At 51.2% G+C, this 22,652-nt stretch overlaps 1 protein-coding gene across 1 annotated transcript in view; it reads right to left on the bottom strand.

Annotated features, from left to right (window-relative positions):
- The window catches only part of LRRC38 (leucine rich repeat containing 38), a 42,320-nt gene extending 21,913 nt beyond the window's left edge, over positions 1-20,407 (bottom strand). Inside the window, 2 exon segments of the mRNA XM_017870443.1 lie at positions 19,776-20,382; positions 20,384-20,407. Coding sequence (XP_017725932.1) covers positions 19,776-20,382; positions 20,384-20,407 — 631 coding nt within the window.
- Positions 20,408-22,652: the final 2,245 nt, after the last annotated feature.

Raw genomic sequence — 22,652 nt, 5'->3', positions numbered from 1 at the left:
CCCAAAGTGCTGGGATTACAGGCGTGAGCCACTGCGCCTGGCCTTGTGACTATTTTTGTCCACTTTTTATACATAAGAAAACTGAAGCACATAGCAGTGAAGCAGTTTGCCCAGGCTCACACAGCTGGTAAATAAAGGCACTGAATTTAAACGATGGTGGATCGAAATCAAAAGTCTGTGTTCCTAGCCACTGTGATGTATCTATCCCCCTCTAAGGGGTGCCATGCAATATGAGGGGAGCAGTGCTGAACCAGGAACTGGGGGGCTTGGCTCTTGCCTCGGCTTCTCGCTAGTTCGCTGTGTGACTTTGTGCAAGTCACTTGGTCTCTCTGAGCTGTGGTTTCCTACCTGAAAATGAAGAAAGGCAGGTTACGTGACCCTCCAGTCTACGCATATGTCTTCTGGAACGTTGGCTCCACAAGGGCAGAGCCATGGTCAGCCTCGCTATGTCCTAGGCAGCTGGACTTAAATTTGCTTTCGGCAGGTGTTTGCTCTGCTCTGGTTTCTGCTTATATGTTCGGGTCACCTTTGGTTTAGCCCCTACGAGGCCAGGTTCTGAAGCGGGGAGGCTAAGTTTGGCTCTCAGCCTAAAGCAGGAGCCATGGACACAAGGGGGTGGGGATACAAGTTTCTGCTATGCGATTTGAGACCACAGAAGGATCAGGAACAAAGATCCTGGAACTAGTCTCTCTGGAGCATGGACCAGAAGCAAGACAAATATTCATGAAGGAAAGAATGAAGATGAGCTGGTGACATACACGGTGGGACAGCCCCAGCGTGTCTGGGAGCCCAGGCTGCACGGGCCCACAGGAAGAGCTGTAGAAGGTCAGTATTCTGGCTCAAGGGGAGCTGAACATAAACTAGATGTACGTGATACATATTTAGAAGCCGATTCTGGTTGCTGGTGGGTGATCCAATTTCTGACAAGGATCCGGTGTGAGCAGAATGAGACCTGAGACGTGCAAGAGGCTGGGAGCTTTGCATGTCCTCTGCTGCAGGCTTAAGGGCTCTGTCTATTTAGGTTCAGAAAGGAACGTGGTGGAGACGGGGAGGGAGGGAAGAGGAGTGACTGCTCTGGATATCAAAGGAGGCACAGTCACTGGTTTATAAGCACCCTGGACCCTCCTTCAAGACCTACTCCTTTGGCCAGCGGAACCAGAATAGGAACCCCAGAAAGAATCACAGGACTCAAGCACCCTGGGCAGAAATCCCACCTGATACCTGATGCTTCTTGCAGCACCACTAAAAAGTGGTCATCTGGACTCTGCTCGAATGCCCCTAGTGATGGCAACCTCATTACCTCCCAAAGGCAGCCCATTTTCAGAGCCCTAATGCGGTTAGACAGTTCTCATTATGGTACATCGAATTCTGTTTCCCTGTAGCTCCCAATCACGGGCCCATCTTCTGAGGTCAGAACAAGTCTCCGGTGTTCAGTGACAGCCCCTCAGGCGCCTGTAGACAGGCGTTATGTTCTTCCAAGTCTCTACTCTTGAGAGTTGAACATCAATTTTCCTATATCAGCACAGTCTTACTCTCCGAATACAAAGAGTGTCTGACATTTTCTAATGAACAGGAAACCCAGGTAACGGCTTACAAATTGTGATTAGAAGGGGTCTGGGGGCCTGAACCTTCCTACTCTCTGAACACCCCATCCAAGCATCACCATGTCTGAGAGTCTATACAAACTCATGCCTCAATGATCAGCAGCGCTTATCAGATATATATTATATTATATATAATATATATTATATATTACATATTATACATAACATATAATATACACATTATATACACTATATATCTATATATAACGGAGAGAGAGAAAGAGAAAGAGAGAGTCTCGTTCTGTGACCCCGGCTGGGGTGCAGCGGCAAGATTCTAGCTCACTGTAACCTCAAACAATCCTGGCCTCAAGTGATCCTCTTGCCTCAGCTTCCCAAGTAGCTGGGACTACACGTGTGTGCCACCAAATCTAGCTATTTAAAAAAAATTTTTTTTTGTAGAGATGGGGTTTCACTATGTTTCCCAGGCTGGTCTCAAACTCCTGGGCTCAAGCAATCCTCCTGCCTCAGGCTCCCAAGTGCTGGGATTACAGGCGTGAGCCACCTCGCTCAGCCCCCTTCTGTCTTTACTGCATTTATCTCTGGTTAAGCCTCAAGTTGCTAACACTCCAGCAAGAACCAGTTGACCATACTGGCTTCTCTCAGCAAGGGACAGTTCTAGAGGCCTATTCCTCTCCGTTTCTCCTCCCTTTGCCTTGGCTCAGCATCCACCCACCATGTCATTCATCCCTTCAACACGTACGTATGGAACACCTATTACCTGTAAGCGTGGTCCTAGCACTGTGGCTAAAACACTGAACAGACAAGTCCATGCTCTTGTGGCTATAACTGAGTGAAACAGATGATGGGTAAACGAGTAAAATGTTTAATATGACCCACAGGGACTGGTGCAACAGGAAGAGGAGGAGCAGGGGGACAGGGAAGGAGAGCCAGAGGCGGTGGGGTACAGGGTTCAATGCGGCTGCGGCTCAGGGATAAGGTGGCATTTGAGAAAGGGTCTGAGAGGAGGGAGGGGCCAAGTCATGCTGACACCCAGAGGGAGGTCATCCTGGCAGAGGAAGTAGCAGGTGCAAAGGCCCTGAGGTAAGGAAGTACCTGATGAGCTTCAGGAATGACAAGAAATCTGGGGTGCCCAGGCCAGTGTGAATGAAGGGAGAAGAGCAAGAAATGTGATCAGAAAGGAACTCTAGGAGGAGGACAGATCACAGGAGGCCTTGTGAACCGCTGGAAGGACTTTTACTTCTGCTCTTCACGATACGGGAGCCCCTGGAGAGCTCTGAGCCGAGGAGGAACATGACTTGATACCTGACAAGCAGGGAGGGGTCACTGCTCCAGAAAAAGCTCTCATAGAAGAAGGTAGAAGTCAAATTTGTTTTTAACACGTGTTTAATCCACTCTGGTTTCCACTAATATGGTCAAGTTACCTTTGGTTTACCTCCCTCCAAGTCAAGGTTCTGACTCAGGAAGACTCACTGAGTTTGGTTCTTAGCCTGAAGCAAGCGTGGGAGCTCATGGCTAAGAGACTCTAGTTTCTGACGTGAGATTTCAGGGGCCACAAAATGGTTAGCAACAAAGATCCTGGAGTCACACCTCAGCTCTGCCACTTCTTGCTGGTGACCACCTTGGCTTCCTCTCTGGGCGAATCGCTCCACATAAACTGGAGCGATTCTGAAGACTTCATACGAAAAAAAAAAGGAAAAATAGCTCATGATTCATTTTTCTATTGATTACAAGTTGAAATGACATTTTGGGCCGAGCACAGTGGCTGATGCCTGTAATCCCAGCACTTTGGGAGGCCGAAGAGGGCAGATCACCTGAGACCAGCCTGACCAACACAGAGAAACCCCGTCTCTACTAAAACTACAAAATTAGCTGGGTGTGGTGGCACTTGCCTGCAATCCCAGCTACTTAGGAGGCTGAGGCAGGAGAATTGCTTGAAGCCTGGAGGCAGAGGTTGCCATGAGATGAGATTGCACCATTGCATTCCAGCCTGGGCAACAAGAGTGCAAAACTCCATCACACACACACCAACAAAGACATTTTGGATATGCTGGATTAAATAAATTATCCAAGTTCATCTCATCTGCTCATTCTTCTGTTTTAAATATGGCTGCTGGAACATCTGAAATTATCTCTGCAGCTTGCATTCTATTTCTATCAGGCCGCGCAGCCCGAGAGTTTTCAGCTCAGCGCCTGGAATCGAGCAGATAATTGACAAAATGAAACCAGGGGAGGAGCCTGCTCCGGGGCAGGAAGCGGAAAGGACCCCCAACCAAAAAAAAAAAAAAAAAAAGAGCCCAGTTTGTGTTTTAGTGCTTATTTCCCCACATGCAAACCAAGGAAAGCAACTTATTTGGATATTATAAAATCTGAGGGCTGAGAGGCCAGGCATGGTGGCTCACACCTGTAATCTCAGCATTTTGGGAGGCCGAGGTGGGCAGATCACAAGGTCAGGAGTTCAAGACCAGCCTGAACATGGTGAAACCATGTCTCTACTAAAAATACAAACATTAGCCAGGTGCGGTGGCGCGCACCTATAGTCTCAGCTATTCGGAAGGCTAAGGCAGGAGAATCCCTTGAACCTGGGAGGCGGAGGATGCAGTGAGCCAAAATTGTGCCACTGCACTCCAGCTTGGGTGACGAAGCAAGACTCTGTCTCAAAAAACAAACAAACAAACAAACAAAACCTGAGGGCTGGACCCATTCTGGAGGCTGTAAACCACTGCCTGCCTCTGACAAGTGAGCTGTTAGCATTACACCCTGCAGGTGTTTCCTGGGGTGGCTGCAATACAATACCACCAACTGGGTGGCTTATACAACAGAAATGCTTATCTCAGAATTCTGCAGGTTAAACATCTGAGATGAAGGCATCGGCAGCGCTGGTTCCCTCCAAGGGCTGTAGGAAGAATCTGTTCCCCGCCTCCCCACTGGCTCCAGTGGTTTGCTGGGAATCTCTGGCTTTCCTTAGTTTGTAGGTACAACACCTCCACCTCTGCCTTCCTCTTCACAGGGCATTCTCCCGGTGTGCGTGTCTGTCACTATGTCTGTCCAAATCCCCCCTTTTCATAAGGACACCAGTCATACTGAGATACTGAGTTCAGGCTAACATCTGCAACGATGATCCTATTGCGTTTTTTGTTTGTTTGTTTGAGACAGAGTCTCACTAATCTCACTCTGTCGCCCAGGCTGGAGTGCAGTGGCACGATCTCAGCTCACTATGCAACCTTCGCCTCGCAAGTTCAAGCAATTGTCCTGCCTCCACCTCCCAAGTAGCCGGGATTACAGGTGCCCGCCACCACACTCGGCTACTTTTTGTACATTTAGTAGAGATGGGGTTTCAACATGTTGGCCAGGCTGGTCTCCAACTCCTGACCTCAAGTGATCCACCCGTCCCGGCCTCCCAAAGTGCTGGGATCACAGGCATGAGCCACCGCGCCTGGCTGGAAGATCCTATTTTCTAAACAAGGTCACATTCTGAAGTATTTAGGGTTAAGACTTCCATGTATGAACTTAGGGGTGACAAGGAGACACAATTCAACCCAGAGCATCCTTTTCCATTGCTCCTTGCTCAGAAATCTACAAGAATTTGCTTCCTTTGTCAGGATCCCGGCATGGCCCACTCAAACAGGATTATTTGAAGAGAGTCTAACAAAGGGGTTGGTTACAAAGGTATGTACTGGATTTAGAAAGTCAACAGGGATACTGCGGTACCCCAGGGCTCAGGCTAGTGGGAGGGGTGGTCTTACAGCCCCAGCCTGAAGAGATAAGGGGAGTGGGCAGTTACGTAAGGCAGAGAGGCAGCAGGACTGGAGCTGTGTGCGGCCTTCCAGACCACAGTGTGACCCACGGGAGGTTGCTCGCAGCAGGTATGCACGCTTTCTGTATGTGTATTGTGAAAGGAAAATAAATCTCACCCAAATTACTAAGCCAAAGGGAAAAGTCAAGCCGGGAACCGTGTAGGGTGAACCTGCCTCCCATTCTGTTCCTAAAGAAGATAGCTACAAAGATTGGCTGGGCTCGGTGGCTCATGTCTGCAATCCCAGCACTTTGGGAGGCCGAAGCAGGCGGATCACCTGACGGCGGGAGTTGGGAGATCAGCCTGGCCAGCACGGAGAAACCCCGTCTCTACTAAAAATACAAAAATTAGCCAGGTGTGATAGCACACGTCTATAATCCCAGCTACTTGGGAAGCTGAAGCAGGAGAATCACTTGAACCCGGGAAGCAGAGGTTGCAGTGAGCTGAGATCATGCCACTGCACTCCAGCCTGGGCGACAGAGTGAGACTCTGTCTCGGGGGAAAAAAAAAAATCTACAAGATTTAAAAAGAAAAGAAAAAAGCTACATACCTCCCTCACAATTTGCCCACAAGGAAATTCTCTGTGGACAAAGGGCAGGCAGAGCTCAGAGTCATCTCTCTGCTCATATGAGACAAATGCCCATATGATTGCTTCCTTTAACCTGCTCTTCCACTCAGACAGACTGTGGCATAAGTGACTATTCCTATAAATCGTGCATTCAGCAAAAGACTAAGCAGAAACTTGAAAGAATGAAACTGTTTGTCTCTTACTTACCTATGACCTGGAGGCCCCCTCCCCACTTCAAATTGTCCCACCTTTTCGGACCGAACCAGTGTACATCTAACATATATTGACTGATATCGCATGTCTTCCTAAAATGTATAAAATCAAGCTGTGCCCCAACCACCTTAGGCCCATGTCATCAGGACATCCTGAGGCTGTGTCACAGACACATCCTGAACCTTGCTAAAATACACTTTCTAAATTCACTGAGACCTGTCTCAGATCCCTTTGGTTACGGTGTTATACTAAAATAAAAGGTTATAAAGTGAACGCCAGAAGGCATACGAAAGAGAAATTTTAAATGATACGACATTCTGGAAAAGGCAAAGCTAGAGGCAGCGAAAAGATCAGTGGTCACCAGGGGTGGAGGAGGGAGGGGAGAGGAATGAATAAGCGGGGCACAGAGATTTTTAGGGGCAGTAAAACTATTCTGTGTGATTCTATGATCGTGAAGGATGACATGACATAATCCACTTGTCAAAACCCATGGACTATGCAACACAGAGTGGACCCTCATGTAAACTTGCTGTGGGCTTCAGTGAATAATTACGGTCACATTGGTTTAGGCAATATATGGTACGGATGTGGCATACTAATATATATACGCATATGGATTAGTATATACTAAATAGTATGTGGCATACTAATATATATATATGAATATATACAGCATATATAGAGAGTATATATACTATAGATAGTACTTAGGTATTTACGGTACAGAGGTGACATATTAATGTAAGATGTTAAAATAGGGGAAACTGCAGGGTCAGGAGTAAAGAGAAATCTTTACTGTCTGCTTAATTTTCCATAAACCTCAAATTGCTCTTAACAAAGTCTATTATTTATTTATTTAGAAACAGAATCTCACTCTGTTGCCCAGACTGAGGTGCAGTAGTGTGATCTTGGCTCACTCTAACTTCAACTACTGGGTTCAAGCAATTCTCCTGCCTCAGCCTCCCTACCAGCTGGGATTACAAGTGCGCGCCACCATGCCCAGCTAATTTTTGGGTTTTTTAGGGGTTTTTTGGTTGTTCTGTGTGTTTGTTTTGAGACGGAGTCTCGCTCTGTTGCCCAGTCTGGAGTGCAGTGGCACGATCTTGGCTCACTGCAACTTCCAACTCCCGGGTTCAAGTAATTGTCCTGCCTCAGCCTCCCTAGCAGCTGGGATTACAGGTGTGAGCCACCATGCCTGGCTCATTTTTGTTTTTGTTTGTTTGTTTTTTGAGACAGAGTCTCGCTCTGTCACCCAGGCTGGAATGCAGTGGCACGATCTCGGCTCACTGCAAGCTCCACCTCCCGGGTTCACGCCATTTTTCTGCCTCAGCCTCCCCAGTAGCTGGGACTACAGGCACCCACCACCATGCCTGGCTAATTGTTATATTTATTTATTTATGTATTTTGAGACGGAGTCTTGCTCTGTTACCCAGGCTGGAGTGTAGTGGCGCAATCTCAGCTCACTGCAAGCTCTGCCTCCCGGGTTCACACCATTCTGCCACCTCAACCTCCCCAACAGCTGGAACTACAGGTGAATGCTGCCACGCCCAGCTAATTTTTTTTTTTTTTTGTATTTTAGTAGAGACGCGGTTTCACTATGTCAGCCAGGCTGCTCTCGATCTCCTGACCTCAGGTGATCTGCCCGCCTCAGCCTCCCAAAGTGCTGGGATTACAGGTGTGAGCCACCGTACCCAGCCAAAGTCTATTAATTATTTTTAAAAATAAAATAAAACCACCTTTTCAGCCAGAGAAAATCACTGTTGACACTAGGCTGTCTATCCCTCTGGTCAGTTTTCTAGGGAACTTACTTCTTTCCCCTGACCTCAGGGCTCCCATACCTGCCCCCACTTGCTTCCCCAGCCTTGCTGCTCCCAGGCACTGGCCAAGAGGGTTCCTCACCCCCTCACCGCCTCCTCACACACAAATGAACGCTGGAGCCGGGGTTTTTCATCAGCAAGCAGTTCTTGTGGCCTCGACCATCACCCTCTCTCCTTGTCTGGCTGCCCTGTTGTTATTCTGTGGCTTGCCATGTGACTTGGAAGGCGAGATGAGGAACAGTCTATAAACCACTGTCATTTTACTGAGCTAACACGAGCCCTCCTCATTTGCAAGCACTCCTCCATTCTCTTCTAAAGATCCTTCACATCTGTGTTTCCTTGATCCTCTTGACAAACCTCAGGATGACAGGCAAGGGAACAAAAACCCAGGGAAGTTAGGTGACCTGTCAAGTCAACAAGGATGTCCTGATCCTCGGCTCTAAGCCCTCTGCCCCCTCCAGGCGACCACCTTCAACTTTCACTTCTGATGTAGATGATCACTTATGATGGTAACATCTAAAAGCACACATCATCTCATTGAGGTCTTATGAAAAAGCAATGCTATTCTTTCCAATAACTCAAGGAGGAAGGTATTTTTTCATATGAAGACAGGAACATACTCTTGCACCTCCTGATTTGAAAGAGATGTCCTGGGGTGGTGGGACATTGCCACAGGGACCCACCCAGGGGACCTTTGCTGGGAGCCTCAGACCCTTTCATCCTGTGCCCTGCAGGAGGCTTGCACAAGAGGACCCAGCTCAGCTTACATCAGACCGAAAAGCGGCCTTCTTGGTCACCTAGAGCAGGGATCTACCACAGTGGGAGGAACATGTTTTGGAGTTCAGCCAGCACTCTACATTGTTTGTTTGTTTGTTTGTTTGTTTGTTTGTTTGTTTTTGAGACAGCCTCGCTCTGTAGCCCAGGCTGGAGTGCACTGGCGCGATCTCGGCTCACTGCAAGCTCCGCCTCCTGGGTTCACACCATTCTCCTGCCTCAGTCTCCCAAGTAGCTGGGACTACAGACGCCTGCCACCACGCCTGGCTAATTTTTTTTGTTTTTTTTTTTTTGTATTTTTAGTAGAGATGGGGTTTCACCATGTTAGCCAGGCTGGTCTCGATCTCCTGACCTCAGGTGATCTGCCCGCCTCGGCCTCCCAAAGTGCTGGGATTACAGGTGTGAGCCACCACGCCCGGCCCACTCTGAATTGTTTATATACCTATATTCTCTGCTGACTCCAAACCGGCTGCTTCTCCTGCTAACCTCACCCAGCTGACCCAGGGGCATCTGGGGTCTCACTCCTTCACTCCTTATCTGGGAAAATCCACTCTCTGGGAGATGAGAAGGGTGAAGCCGAGAGAAGCACGTGACTCTTAGATCCCACTGGGAGCTAACGCTGGAGCCGGGATTGGGACCATGGTCCTTGTCTGTTCGCTTTCTATTGGCCTTTGAGAAGCTGCCCCTTCATCTTGAATGGCCCACAGCTCCCTCAAAGTCCTGACTACCTGACCTTGACATTTACCACATATCCAGCTGGGAGGATGGAGAAGATGGGACGCCAGGGGACTCTTGATTGGCAGCCTCCAAAGTGCGAGAGCCGGCCGAGAGCCGCGGGGAGGACGTGCTTTCCCAGATCCTGCTGTCTGCGTGGGTTGTCACACGTTTGGGATTTGACAGGCAATTCCTTAGTTCAGTGGGTTTTGTAAGTCTGTATACGTATCTGGTCTATTTGGCCACATTTCTAAGCTTTAAACAAAGACAAAATAATAACAGCTTCTATATGTGGTGATGGAGGAAATCGCTCAAAAGCTTCTTTATATGACTATCATTTGAAGTCAAAGGAGAGACGCTATCACCTACATTTGACCAGGGGACACTGAGGACCAGGAACATCAGGGGACTTATCTGCCATCAGACAGCTCATTGGAAGCACAGACAGTCATGGACACCTGGGGGTGGCCTGCCCAGCCCCGCCCCAGACCCATGGTAACCACAGTACATATTTTTTGCCACACGGATAGGAAAACAGAGAAAGCCCATCAATACACAGAGAGAAAACTAAGAAAACAGCATGAGGCTGGGCACAGTGGCTCACGCCTGTAATCCTAGCACTTTGGGAGGCTAAGGGGGATAGTTTACTTGAGGCCTGGAGCTTGAGACCAGCCTGGCCAATGTGGCAAAACCCCTTCTCTACTAAAAATACAAAAAAAAGCTGGGTGTGGTAGTGTACACACCTGTAATCCCAGCTACTCAGGAGGTTGAGGCACGAGAATCGCTTGAACCTGAGAGGCAGAGGTTACAGTGAGCCGAGATTGTGCCACTGTACTCCAGCCTGGGCAACAGTGCGAGACTCTGTCAAAAGACAGAGGAGAGGGGGAGGGGAGGCGAGGGAAAGGGAGGGGGAAAGGGAAGGAAGGAAGGAAGGAAGGAAGGAAGGAAGGAAGGAAGGAAGGAAGGAAGGAAGGAAGGGAGGGGAAGGGGAAAAGGAAGAAAAAGAAGAAAGAAAGAAAAAGAAAAGAAAGAGAGAAGGAGAGAGAGAAAGAAAAGAGAGAGAGGGAGGGAGGGGAAAAGAAACGAAAGGAAATAAAGGAAGAAAGAAAAAAGAAAAGAAGAAAGAAAGAAGAAAAGAAAAGAGGAACAAAGAAAGAAAGAAAAAACAGTATGAGAAGCAGAGACAAGCATATCAGCGAGGAAAGGGGGTGCTGTGTTTCCTGTGCCCCAGTTCTGCTCCCACGACTTCCTGGGGTTTGGCTGTTGAGGACCAAGGGTTCCTGGCCAAACCTGTGTCTTTAAGGGTAACTCTCCTATTTGCTTACTCCAGATGACATTGGTTTCTGTTTCTGTGAATTGATAAGCAAAGCTGTCCAATTCAGCTGGGGTTAAACTGAGACCTGTGGCCTCGGCATCCTGAACTCTGTCCATCACCACTCCCCACTGTGCCTAGCAGAGGAGGGAAGAACATTGCAGCACCTCTCCAGGACTCCTCTCCCCTCCTAGCACCACTCCCGCAGATGGGGGCAGAGTAGCCGCTCCCTCCCTCCTGCATAGCAGGAGGCTACCAGGGATTTGACCAAGATCACAACAACCCAATCTCGGAAAGAAACCCTGAGAATGTGCATTCTGGGCCCTGCCTTGGCTGAAGGCAATCCGGATATGCTTTGCCGACTGAAGTCACCGAGGGGTATTTGCTGAAAACAAAAACAAAGTCCAGTGATTTGGGCCCGTCCCTGGATGACCCTTAGGAATGTGCATTCCTTGGCTCACTCACTCCCACAGCCCCACTGAGACCCTCCTAATCTCCTACGCAGGGTGTGGCTAACAGCAGCAGGCTGGAGGTCCTGAGGCTTTTGATGGTTGGTTGGTTGGTTGGTTGGTTGGTTTATTTTTTGAGACAGAATCTTACTCAGTCGCCCAGGCTGGAGTGCAGTAGCATGATCTCGGCTCACTGCAACCTCCGACTCCCAGGTTCAAGCGATTCTCCTGCCTCAGCCTCCCAAGTAGCTGGGATTACAGTCGTGTGCCACTGTACCCGGCTAGTTTTTTGTATTTTTAGTAGAGATGGGGTTTCACCATCTTGGCCAGGCTGGTCTTGAACTCCTGACTTCAGGCGATCCGCCCGCCTCGGCCTCCCAAAGTGCTGGGATTACAGGCTTGAGCCACCACGCCTGGCCCTGATGCATTTTCACAGCCCGCACCAACCCAAAGGTTGATAAGGCTGGGCAAGCACCTCATCCCTGCAAACTGTGTTCCAGACCACAAGATGCTAGGACAGTAGGAACCACACAGCCACTTGGCTTAAAGGGCTTAACACCTTGGGTAACTGAGTCGGCTGGAACTTGCCTGCTGTACCTACTGGTGATACTGTCCTCTCCAAACCAAATCCCCTCCTGGGTCCCCCTGGGGCTATCTGTCCACTGTCTTATGTTGTTCAGCAAAAAGGGTTCCCTTTGAGTTCATTGATAGAGTAACTGGACGAGTGGAACATTTTCAGAAAGATCTGGTTTTTGAGGCCAGAGTAGGATGACCCTGTGGGGGCTCTCCAGGGAGCACCTAAGGCAGACCCCTCGGTGAGGCTGCCTTAGGTGAAACTTGCAGTTGGCTTGGCACCAGAAAGCCAGACCACAGTGCCCATAAGAGCTGGCACCTGGCTCCTGGACACTGATAATGGTGAGAAAGGTGACACCCCAGTGACTCAACTCTAAGAGACAAGTTAAACATGCAGTGAACTGTGGCACACAGGACATGCACCGACTCATCAACAGCAGGACAGTTTTCACTTGCATGAAAACTGAGACCTCAGTAAGCCTCTGCCCAGGAACACGGCTCTCTCAGGTATAAACACACGCAAAATGTTCACTTGACCGGTAAGCAAATAACGCAAATTAAAGCAATAAGGAGATGTTGTTTTGCCCAGCAAATTGAAAAACATTTTTTTTAAAATGAGAATAAAAAATGTTGGGGGCCAGGCACGGTGGCTCACGCCTGTAATCCCAGCACTTTGCCAGGCCGAGGTGGGCGGATCACCTGAGGACAGGAGTTTGAGACAAGCCTGGCCAACATGGTGAAACCCCATCTCTACTAAAAACACAAAAATTAGCCGGGTGTGGTAGCATGCACCTGTCATCCCAGCTACTTGGGAGGCTGAGGCAGGAGAATCACTTGAACCTGAAGGTGGAGGTTGCAGTGAGCTGAGATCGTGCCACTGCACTCCAGCCTGGGTGACACAGCGAAATTCCACCTCAAAACAAACAAAAGCAATGGGGAAGGTGTGGCTGCACCTGTCCTCTCTGCTAATGGTACCAGGCAGCTGGCACCATTAAGGCATTCAGGGGGTTAAAAAAAAAGAATAGACTTGGCTGGGCTCAGCGGCTCACGCCTGTAATACCAGCACTTTGGGAGGCCAAGGTGGGCAGATCACCTCAAGTCACGAGCTCAAGATCAGCTTTGCCAACATGGTAAAACCCCATCTCTACTAAAAATACAAAAATCAGCTGGGCGTGGTGGCAGACGCCTGTCATCCCAGCTACTGTGGAGGCTGAGGCAGGAGAAGAGCTTGAACCCGGGAGGCGGAGGTTGCAGCGAGCTGAGATCGCGCCACTGCACTCCAGCCTAGGCAGCAGAGCGAGACTCCGTCTCAAAAATATAAAAAAAGCATAGACTTATACCCTGTGTTTCCACCCCAAATAAAATAGCCAGAGGTTTCCACAGACTTTCCGTGTGTAAGGATATTCAGCTCAGCACCGCCTACATACAAAAATAAAAGGCAACAACCCACGCTTCTAGCAACAGGGGATGGGTCCAATTCATAAATCTATCAAACGACCTATTCTCAAGGCCATTTCAAGTTAGATCCTCCGACAACTCTAAGGACAGGAAATGCTCCCAATCCAGTAACAGAAAAAAATCATTTTGCGAATGTATAGTATAATAACAATCTGTTTAAATATACATCTATGTAAGAATACAACTAGAATAAAATACAGCAAAATTTTAATAGCAAGGGGATTCTGGATACCTTTTATTTTCTTCATGATACTTTTGGCATTTCCCCAGCTTAATAACAGGAGCCTGTTATTTTTATCAACAGGAACATAAAGCTGCTTTTATTTTCTCAAAGAAGAAAAAGAAATAGAGTCACCCGGGAGAAAGGACCAGTGTGACCTTCAGGCAAGCACCGGGTTTGTCCCTTAGGCTGAAATACCATTTATGCTGTCAGTATGACAAGAACTCCTCGTTCCTCTGACCAACCCAGGCCCTCACAGGGTCCGACATCAGAAAACAGAAGTGGAGCTTCGGGGAGATGGGGAGCGGCTCCCCCAGCAAGCCCCAAGTCAGGCCTGGTAAGCTGATGGGGTTAAATGATGTGACCTGCCTGCCATGATGCCCTTCCTAGACAGGATGGTGCCTTCGGGGTCTGCCTCATGGGGCACCCAAGCCCCTGAATGCTCAGATGCTCCAGACGCTCTTTAGTGGATCTCTTCTGGGAAGCTGTCTCCACCCAGGAGGCAGGGTTCACCACAGACCCAAGGCATGACATGTGGTTCTGTTTAATTCCGCCCCAGTCCATCCTTCCTCCCAGCCTTGCCCTCCCTACACCTCCATGCTTCAAGGTCGTAAAGCAAGAGAATCAGCTCGAATCTCTTTCCTAGTGCTGTAGGCTGTGACCTTCAGGCTACACGTGGCTGCGGCTAGAAAGGGAGGTGCCAGAGGGTGCCTGGGTGAATGCAGCCTCCCACCTTGACACATGCCAAGTGCCCCTCCTGTGATACACTCCCAGGCATGCTGTGGGCTTGTCAGCTGCTCTGTGCCCCTCCAAAGCCAAGCCCAGAGTCTAATGACCCCTACCAAGCCTCATGCCCACTGGCCTCGGTTTCTCAAACCCAGCGGCATTTTCTCCCTATGGCCCAGGACCAGGGCTAGGGACAGCATGTATAAAGTCCTTCCACACTGTGACAGCATTTCAGGCCCAGGAGCCCAGAGCCCCAGTGCACCCAAGAGCTCTGCCCTCCCAAATGCACAGAGACTACGGCCCCCTAAACTCCAGCAGAGGGGTCTTTGAGGTCACCTCCCCTGGGGCCCTCGACTTCCTAACTTTTAAAACCAGGTCAATCTCCCCTTCCCTAAAACTGTAGAACTTCAGACTTGGAAGGAGCCTTATGGTCTTCCTACCTACACTCTTTGTTTATAAGAGAAAAATCTAAGGCACAGAGGACAGGCAGCTTATCCACAGTCCCCCAGTGAGTGAGTTACTGCACCACAGAGCCAGGGAAAAGCCCCCGCTCTCTCATGCACAGGAATCCCCTGGAGGTGTGGAGCTTGCTAAAATGCAGATCCCCAGGCCTCAGCCCCCTACCCCCAAGCCCTCATTCAGTCGTAGATCTAGGGGCCTGTGAATCAATCTGTACTTCACACAAGCTCCCCTGGAGATTCTCATGCAGGTGGTTCTCGGGTGACACTTTGAGAAACACCATGGTGCTCCCGACTTTTGTGTCTTTATCTCCTGCCCACTTCGCTGGGCTGCTATGCAGAGAAGATAATGTGACGACGTGAAAGGCTTTGAAGATCACTGCCAGGTGAAGACAGTGTCCTTGTACTGCTTCCTGGTCTCCTCTGAGCCCTCCTCACTCTCCTGCTCTGCCTTGGCTTCCAGATCTGGAGCCCTTTCTAATACTTAAAAAGAGATCAGCCGGGCATGGTGGCTCACGCCTGTAATCCCAGCACTTTGGGAGGCTGAGGCGCGATCACCTGATGTCAGGAGTTCGAGACCAACCTGACCAACGTGGTGAAACCCCATTTCTACTAAAAATACAAAATTAGCCGGGTGTGGTGACACAGGCCTGTAATCCCAGCTACTCGGGAGGCTGAGGCAGGAGAATCGCTTGAACTTGGGAGGCGGAGGTTGCAGTGAGCCGAGATTGCGCCACTGTACTCCAGCCTGGACAAAAACAGTAAAACTCCATCTCAAAAAAAAAAAAAAAAAGAGATCATCACTGTCCTTTTGGCGATACACTGTCCTAAACTGCCTGGAACCCCACTGTCTCACAGGAGAACCACCAGACTAGGCCACTGTCACCCAAATGGATCAGTGATGTCGGGGGCAGGGCGTGCTGGAGATACTCTGTTTTCCCCTCTTTTTTTTTTTTTTTTTTTTTTTGAGACAGAGTCTCACTCTGCCACCCAGGCTGGTGTGTAGTGGCACAATCTCGGCTCACTGCAACCTCTGCCTCCCAGGTTCAAGCAATTCTCCTGCCTCGGCCTCCCAAATAGCTGGGATTATACGGGCCCACCACCATTCCCAGCTAACTTTTTTTGTATTTTTTTAGTAGAGACGGGGGCCTCATCATGTAGGCCAGGCTCATTTCGAACTCCTGACCTCAAGTGGTCTGCGTGCCTAGGACTCCCAAAATGTTGAGATTACAGGCATGAGCCACTGCGCCTGGCCTCATTCTCGTTTTCTATGCCTATCAGAAAGAATTGGGTGTGGGTTCAACACTCCTGAATTCAAGCTCACCTCAGCCACTATGTAACCTGTGCAAACCTCTTCACTTCTTTGTACCTCTTTTGTTTCTTGTTGGGTAGGCCGTAGGTAAAGGTATCTGCTAGGCACTGCTGTTGTATTAAAAGAGACAGCACTTGTAAACTACAAGGCGGCTTGTACCCATAAGGTAGGGTGGTAGGGTTGCCAGATAAAATACAGGATCCCCAATTCATGTTAAATTTCAGAAAAACAATAAATAATGTTTTGGATACATCCCAAATATTACATGGGACCTACTTATACTAAAATATTATCTGTCATTTATCTGAAATTCAACATTAATTGGGCATCTTGGGTGTTTTGGTTTGTTGCATTGTTGTGTTTTGGTTTTTGCTGATTGGCTGCTGGGTATTCTGGCATCCCTTGGCCCTCCTCCCACCAGCAAGGCAGTTCCTCCTCAGTCCTCAGACTCAGATTCCCCCAGCCCCTGGACCATGGAAGAGCCTGGATGGAGGGTACCACTGGGCCTTGACAGCCTTTTCTTCCTCCCCTCTGCTGCATGCTCTGGGGCTGAGTGCTCCCCATCAGCCCTGTGGCCACAGGGGGAGGCTCACCTGGCAGACAGCACAATGTCTGCAACTGTCACAGCTAGACAAGGTCACAGGGAGAACGCTCTGGGCTCTGTCTTGCTTATCTGGGGGACAAGGGGGCAGGGAGGCAAGGGAAAGCAAGGGCAGGCCCTTCTTTGCTCCTTCCTTCAATTTCCTCCCCTGGAAGAGGCAGAAGGCCTGCCTAGAAAGCCCTGGAACTTGTACCCTAGTGGAGCCTGGTTTTCTCTGTCAGGAAGTGGGTGGTCCTCATGGAGGAGGTGCTTTGAGCCAGGAGATCCTGGTGCACCCCCAGCTCTGGGTTTAACTCTCTGTGTGATCTAAGGCAAACTACATCACTTCTTTAGTCAAAACAGGATAATAACAACAGCGCCAATTAAAACACTGATATAGTGCACACTGTAAGCCAAGCACTGTTCTCGGTCCTTTATAAATAATGCCCTTTTAACCCTCCTAACAAGCCTAGAAGGTGGGTACTGTATCAGCCCCATTTTACAGGTGAGGAAACGGGTACAAAAAGATCACACAATCAGTAAGAAGTAGAGGCAGGATTTGAAGGCAAGCAGCTTGGCGCCGGTCTGGGCTCTGAGCTGTCTCTGTGAAAAGTAGCAAAAGCACAAATGCAGGAGGAGGAGGGAGGGGGCGATGAACACCTATTGAGCACCTACTGCACGCTAAACAAGACAGTGTCCTTTACAGAGGTGATCTCATTTAAATCTCACAGCAAGCACGGCAGAGGACACCATTACCACATTCTGAATCCCGATGCAGAGAAGCTGAGGCTTGGAGAGGTCAGGGACTTGCCTAGGATTATAAACCTGAGTCCAAACCTGAATGTGGGTCTCACTTCAAGGTATGTGCTGGGACCTCCACCACCCACCCTGCATCTGGCTCACAGTTTAGGAGACACTCTCGGGCCACACAGCGTGGACAGTGGCAGTGAGACCAGAGCTGCTCGTGGCACTGCACCCTGTGAGGTGCCCTGGAGCTGCGTCTATCCTCTCCCTACTGGCTGAGACAAAGCCACACCCCCAACCCCTGTTTCCAGGGCCCTGGACACGGCTCCTTGCTCTGAACCTGTCCATCCTTCCTCCAGTCTTTCCCATCTTAGTCCAGTTTCTTCCCCACATCACAGAGAGCAAGAGGAGGAACATTTTGCTTCCACTGCTCTTATTACTCTCACCCACATCACCTTGTTTGGATCCCAACAACCACTGGGTCGGATGGACTACACAGCATTACCCATATCCTGATTTCACTCAAAGGGAAGGTGAAGCTTAAAAAAGTGGAGTGACCCGGCTGGGTGCGGTGGCTCACGCCTGAAATCCCAGCACTTTGGGAAGTCGAGGTGGGTGGATCACAAGGTCAGGAGATCGAGGCCATCTGGCTAACATGGTGAAACCCCGTCTCTACTGAAAATACAAAAAATTAGCTGGGCATTGTGGCAGACGCCTGTAGTCCCAGCTACTCGGGAGGCTGAGGCAAGAGAATGGCTCGAACCCGGGAGGCAGAGCTTGCAGTGAGCCGAGATCATGCCACTGCACTCTAGCCTGAGTGACAGAGCGAGACTCTGTCTAAAAAAAAAAAAACTGAGTGACCCACCCAGAGTCCCCCAGATTTTAGGCCAGGACTTAAACCCATGTCTTCAGACTCCAAATCCAGGGCTCTTTGGAGATCTTAGAGGTCAACTCAAGTATTCCAGAGATGAGGAAACTGAGGCCTAGATGGGACAAGCAGTCTGTTCAAGGTCACAGCCACCATGGCAGAACTGAGACAAACCCACAGCTCCTGACTTCATAACACCTTGCCTTCACTTGGAAGACAACTGGAGCCGATAAACCAACCCAACCAACAACAGGGGTGAATGGTTCCAACCCCGCTGAAAACGAAAGGCAGAAGCAAGCAGAATTGAGGTGCACCCCATCCCACCATGAGCTCTTCATCCGATCACTCCTGTCTCCAGGACTGAGTCTACTGGTGGGGAGGGTCTGGGGAGCCAGACAAGTGGATGAGGACACAGTTTAAAGGTGGGGACTCTGCACCCTGCAGGCCAGATCGTTTTCGGAATTTCAGCCAGCCTGGGCTGAAAGTGCTGGCTCAGGGGCCTGCATTTGCTGAGGAGTGAGCACCCCGAAGCATGGGGTGTGTTTGATGACAGTTGGGAATGAAGATACGAATGAAGATAGGAGTTCAGCACACAGATGAACAGCATCCTTGATTTCTCCATAAATGGGGGAAAAATATATTCTGAAGCTAAATCTGCATGTATGTCACCTTTGGTGATGTGTGCCTTGCAGCTGTGGTTCCAATTCTGCTGAAATCTTGGGAGCAAGGTGGGAGACAGAGTTCAGCTCTGAGAGGTCACTGCGGGCACTGGTGCTCACAGGGTCACAAGTGGAAGGCTGGAATCCACTTGGGGGAAGGACACCCACCTGCCACCTCACTCTGGGTACTCATCCCTGTGGATGACCTGGGGTCCCCTCCTTCTCAGCTCCACCCCTGCTTCCTTCCTCTGGGCCTTAATGGGGCCCCTTAACTCCCTCTGCCCTGGTGTTCCCGTCTGCCAAGCGAGTATGTATGCCCATGCTGCCATTGGAAGGGTGCACCAGGAAAGCAAAGGGGGCATCAGCCCCCTACATTTTGGTTCAGCTTTTTCACATCTGGCTGAAAAGCCACAGAGAAATACAAATCATTACTGCATCATTGGCTCTTAATGGGCTGCCATTATTCCTCATCAGAAATCTTCCTCACCCATATTAGACAGAAGAGCAAACTGGAGCAGAGAAGCTGAGAGGCCAGGTTAGGCTCGGAAGGCTGCTGGAGAGCCCTTGGAACTGGCTGACTCCCTGTGCACGGTACTGAGAATAGGGCCTTTTTCCATACAGTAGGCTGCGTTCTGCTTACCAGAGACCTACAAGTGATCCACACCCGCCAGTCCTAGGACCCAAAGCCCAGGGAGATGATCCGGGGCATCCCGAGAACGGGAAGGTCCCTAACTTGGGAAAGTGAGTTACTGGAGAAACAGGGGAAGAAGTCCAGCCTCGGGGTTCAGAAACTCCAAAGAATTCCAGATGTGTCCCTCTCCACCCACTTCCTCAGCGGAGACCCAGGAAAAGTTCAGGATCCCCCAAGCCTCCTCTTCCAAACTCAACCCAAGGCTCCTCGCACCCAGACTGGGGTCTGGGGTGGCCTCTCCCTGGCCCCCTCCCTCCCCCAGCCCAGCCGGCCCGGCTCACCTTTGGGCAGTTTGGATGCGTTTTCCTGGATCCAGGAGAAGAGGTGGGCGAAGTCACAGTCGCAGAGCCAGGGGTTCCCGTCCAGACGCAGGGAGCGCAGCGCGGGCAGCGCGGCCAGGGCAGCCACGCTGAGGCTGCGCAGGTTGTTGTCGTTGAGCTCCAGCACCTGCAGCGACTCCAGGGTCTCGAAGGCGGCCTCGTGCACGCCCGCCAGGTTGTTGTTAGCCAGACTAAGCTTCACCAGCCTCCCGGCCGAGCGGAAGGCGCCGGCGCCCAGCTGGGTCAGGTTGTTGTAGCTGAGGTCGAGGAATACGAGCTTGGCCGAGCCGCTGAACGTGCCCTCCTCCAGCGAGCGCAGCGAGTTGTTCCTGAAGTCCAGGTAGACCAGGTCGCCGTAGAAGATGAAGAAGTCCTCGGGGATCTGCTGGATGCGGTTACCGGCCACCAGCAGCTTGCGCACGTCCAGGGGGAAGGGGTCGGGCACGCTGGGCAGCCCGCGGTCGCGGCAGTCCACGGTGTGCGGGTCGGTGCAGGCGCAGCCTGCGGGGCACGCGTGCCCGGGCGCCAGCAGCAGCAGGAGGCTGCAGAGCCCGAGCGCCGCGGCGGCGGCAGGCTGGGGCGCTGGGGCGCATGCCGGGGGGCCCGCGCCGGCCGCGGCGGACACTGAGGCGCTCTCGGACGCGAGTCCTGGCCGGGGCGGGCGCGAGACGGCGCAGTGAGCACTGGCTGCGGGCGCCAGGAGCCGGAGGGCGGCCCGGGCGGGGAGGGCGTGCGCCCGGGCGCGCGAGGGCTATGGTGCGCGGCGCAGGACTGTGGGAGCCCGGACAGTAGGGATGGAGAGAGGAGGGGCGGGGAGGGAGGGGCGAGGGACTCACCAAAGGATTTCCCCGGACAGGAAATTAACCCGCTAGAAAAATCCCTTGGGAGAGGCAGGAGCAGTAGAGGGGTCCGGGGGCCGTCGCCAAAACGCGGCCCCACCCTGGCAGCTGATTTCCGAGATCGGGAAGTAAGACGCCGCGTGCACTGGGCCGGCTGCACTTGACGTCTAAGTTCAGTTACCAAGCCCAGGAGCGGTTTCTGTAAGGCGTGTCCCGGGCGTGCGCCCTGCCCCCTCGCGCCCGCCTGGTGCCAAAGCACGCTCCCTGCACGCCACTCCATGTCGCCAAAGGGAGTGGGACCTGGGTCACTCTGACTCTGCTCCGGGGGCAATCCCCGCAGTCTCTTGGGTGCCGCGCCAGGGGCTGCTGGTCTGAATATGGGCGGGGTTCCAAGGAGAGACAGATAGTGGCTGGTCTTCCCTTTTCCCTGCCCCACCTGCACTTGAACCATCTTAGGCCGGAGGGTGAGTGAGGCAGGTGGTTGCCAGGGCCCCCGCTGTGGCCCAAAGGAAGGCCAGGGCCAGTCAGCACTTTCCATGCTGGCCCCGAACTTCTGGATGGAACCGGCATCCACGCAAGGATCAGCTGCCGGTCTGACAGGTCCAGCCGCTGAGGCTCTGAGGCCTGGAGTCACCAGGTCTGGCTTCCAAGCTGTGTGGCCTCAGACCAGTGCCTCTGCCTCTCTGAACCTGGTAGCTCCATTTGTGAAATGGGAAAGGGTAATATATATCTCACCAGCTTTGAGGGAGGACCAAGAAGTCAAAACAAAGTTCAAAATTATCTTTTCCTCTCTCCCCTCAAAACCCCACCTTGGATAGCCTAGGGAGGCAGTTGGGAACGTGCCAAGGCTGAGATGAAAGGACAGTGAAGAACTGCTGATATCAGTTTCCAACACTGGCAGGAAAATTCCCTCTTCAGCACTCCCATGCCAAACTCCTTTCCTTCTCATTCTAGAAACTTCTGTATGGAGAGGGGTCCCCACAGAGCTACCAAGAGATTGTCCTGCTGTTGGCTATTTTGGTCCAAAAGCCCTGGAACTGACAGACTCCCACTAGACCAAAATAACCCAGGGAACAGCTGTTGGGCAACAGGCCCCCAGAGACCCTGCCCTGGCCCCTGGCCGTGCTGGGGATTGGTGGAGCCTCGGATTCTGAAGCCATAAAGCTAAGCCCTCGGCCTTCTTCCAAAGGTACAGGCCGACTTGATGCCTCTGAGCCATGGGATGAAAGCACTGATCCACTGGGATGGAGCCAAGGGCTCAACAGATGAGCATATTTGCAGGAGCCCTGGGGAAGAGGCGGGGGAGACCCAGGGGGAAGCTTTGAGGCACCTGGAGTCCTGCAGCTCTTCCCCTACTTACATTCCAGGCCACTAAGCCAGACCTCCCTGAGTTCTCCATCTCTGTCTCCACTCTCCCAGGGTGCCCAATTTGCCGTTGCCATCCCCAGCTTCAAGGGCTCAGCTTCCCCACCCCGGTCTCATGCTCTTAAAGAGGCAGGTGCCCGGGGGAGTGGTCTGAATGCTCCCAGAGTGGATGAAAATGCTTCTGCCTACATAAATGATGCATAAATTACAGAAGAGTCACACAAAGTGCAGGCAGGTGGCAGAATAAACACATCTCCCACCCTTGCAACTCTGCAAAAGCAGCCTGAACCGAACTGTTGCACTCTGCCAATCTCAGGCTTGGTTTTGGCTGCTCCCTCCTGTACTGAGGGGAACCTATTACTGGTTTGAGCCCTTAGCATCATTGTTTCATGACCCCCACATTTGTCTGGGCTGCCATCTTGCATGTGCATGCCATGTATCTGTATGGCTGAGTGTGTACACAAGCCCTTTCTGCCAAGTGGTCTGGTTGGCTGGAGCACTGGCCTATATGAATCAAGACCCTGGGTCTGGTCCTGGCCCCACCATTAGCCACAGAATCTTTCACAAGCCACTTGATCTCTCTGGGGACTTCTCAGCCCGGGTCCCCAGATACTATGAAGAGGAGGTCTTTTCA

Source organism: Rhinopithecus bieti, unplaced genomic scaffold, assembly GCF_001698545.2.
Source record: "Rhinopithecus bieti isolate Rb0 unplaced genomic scaffold, ASM169854v2 scaffold_5710, whole genome shotgun sequence".
NCBI classification, from domain to species: Eukaryota; Metazoa; Chordata; class Mammalia; order Primates; family Cercopithecidae; genus Rhinopithecus; species Rhinopithecus bieti.
This window is presented reverse-complemented; position numbering and strand designations above follow the sequence as displayed.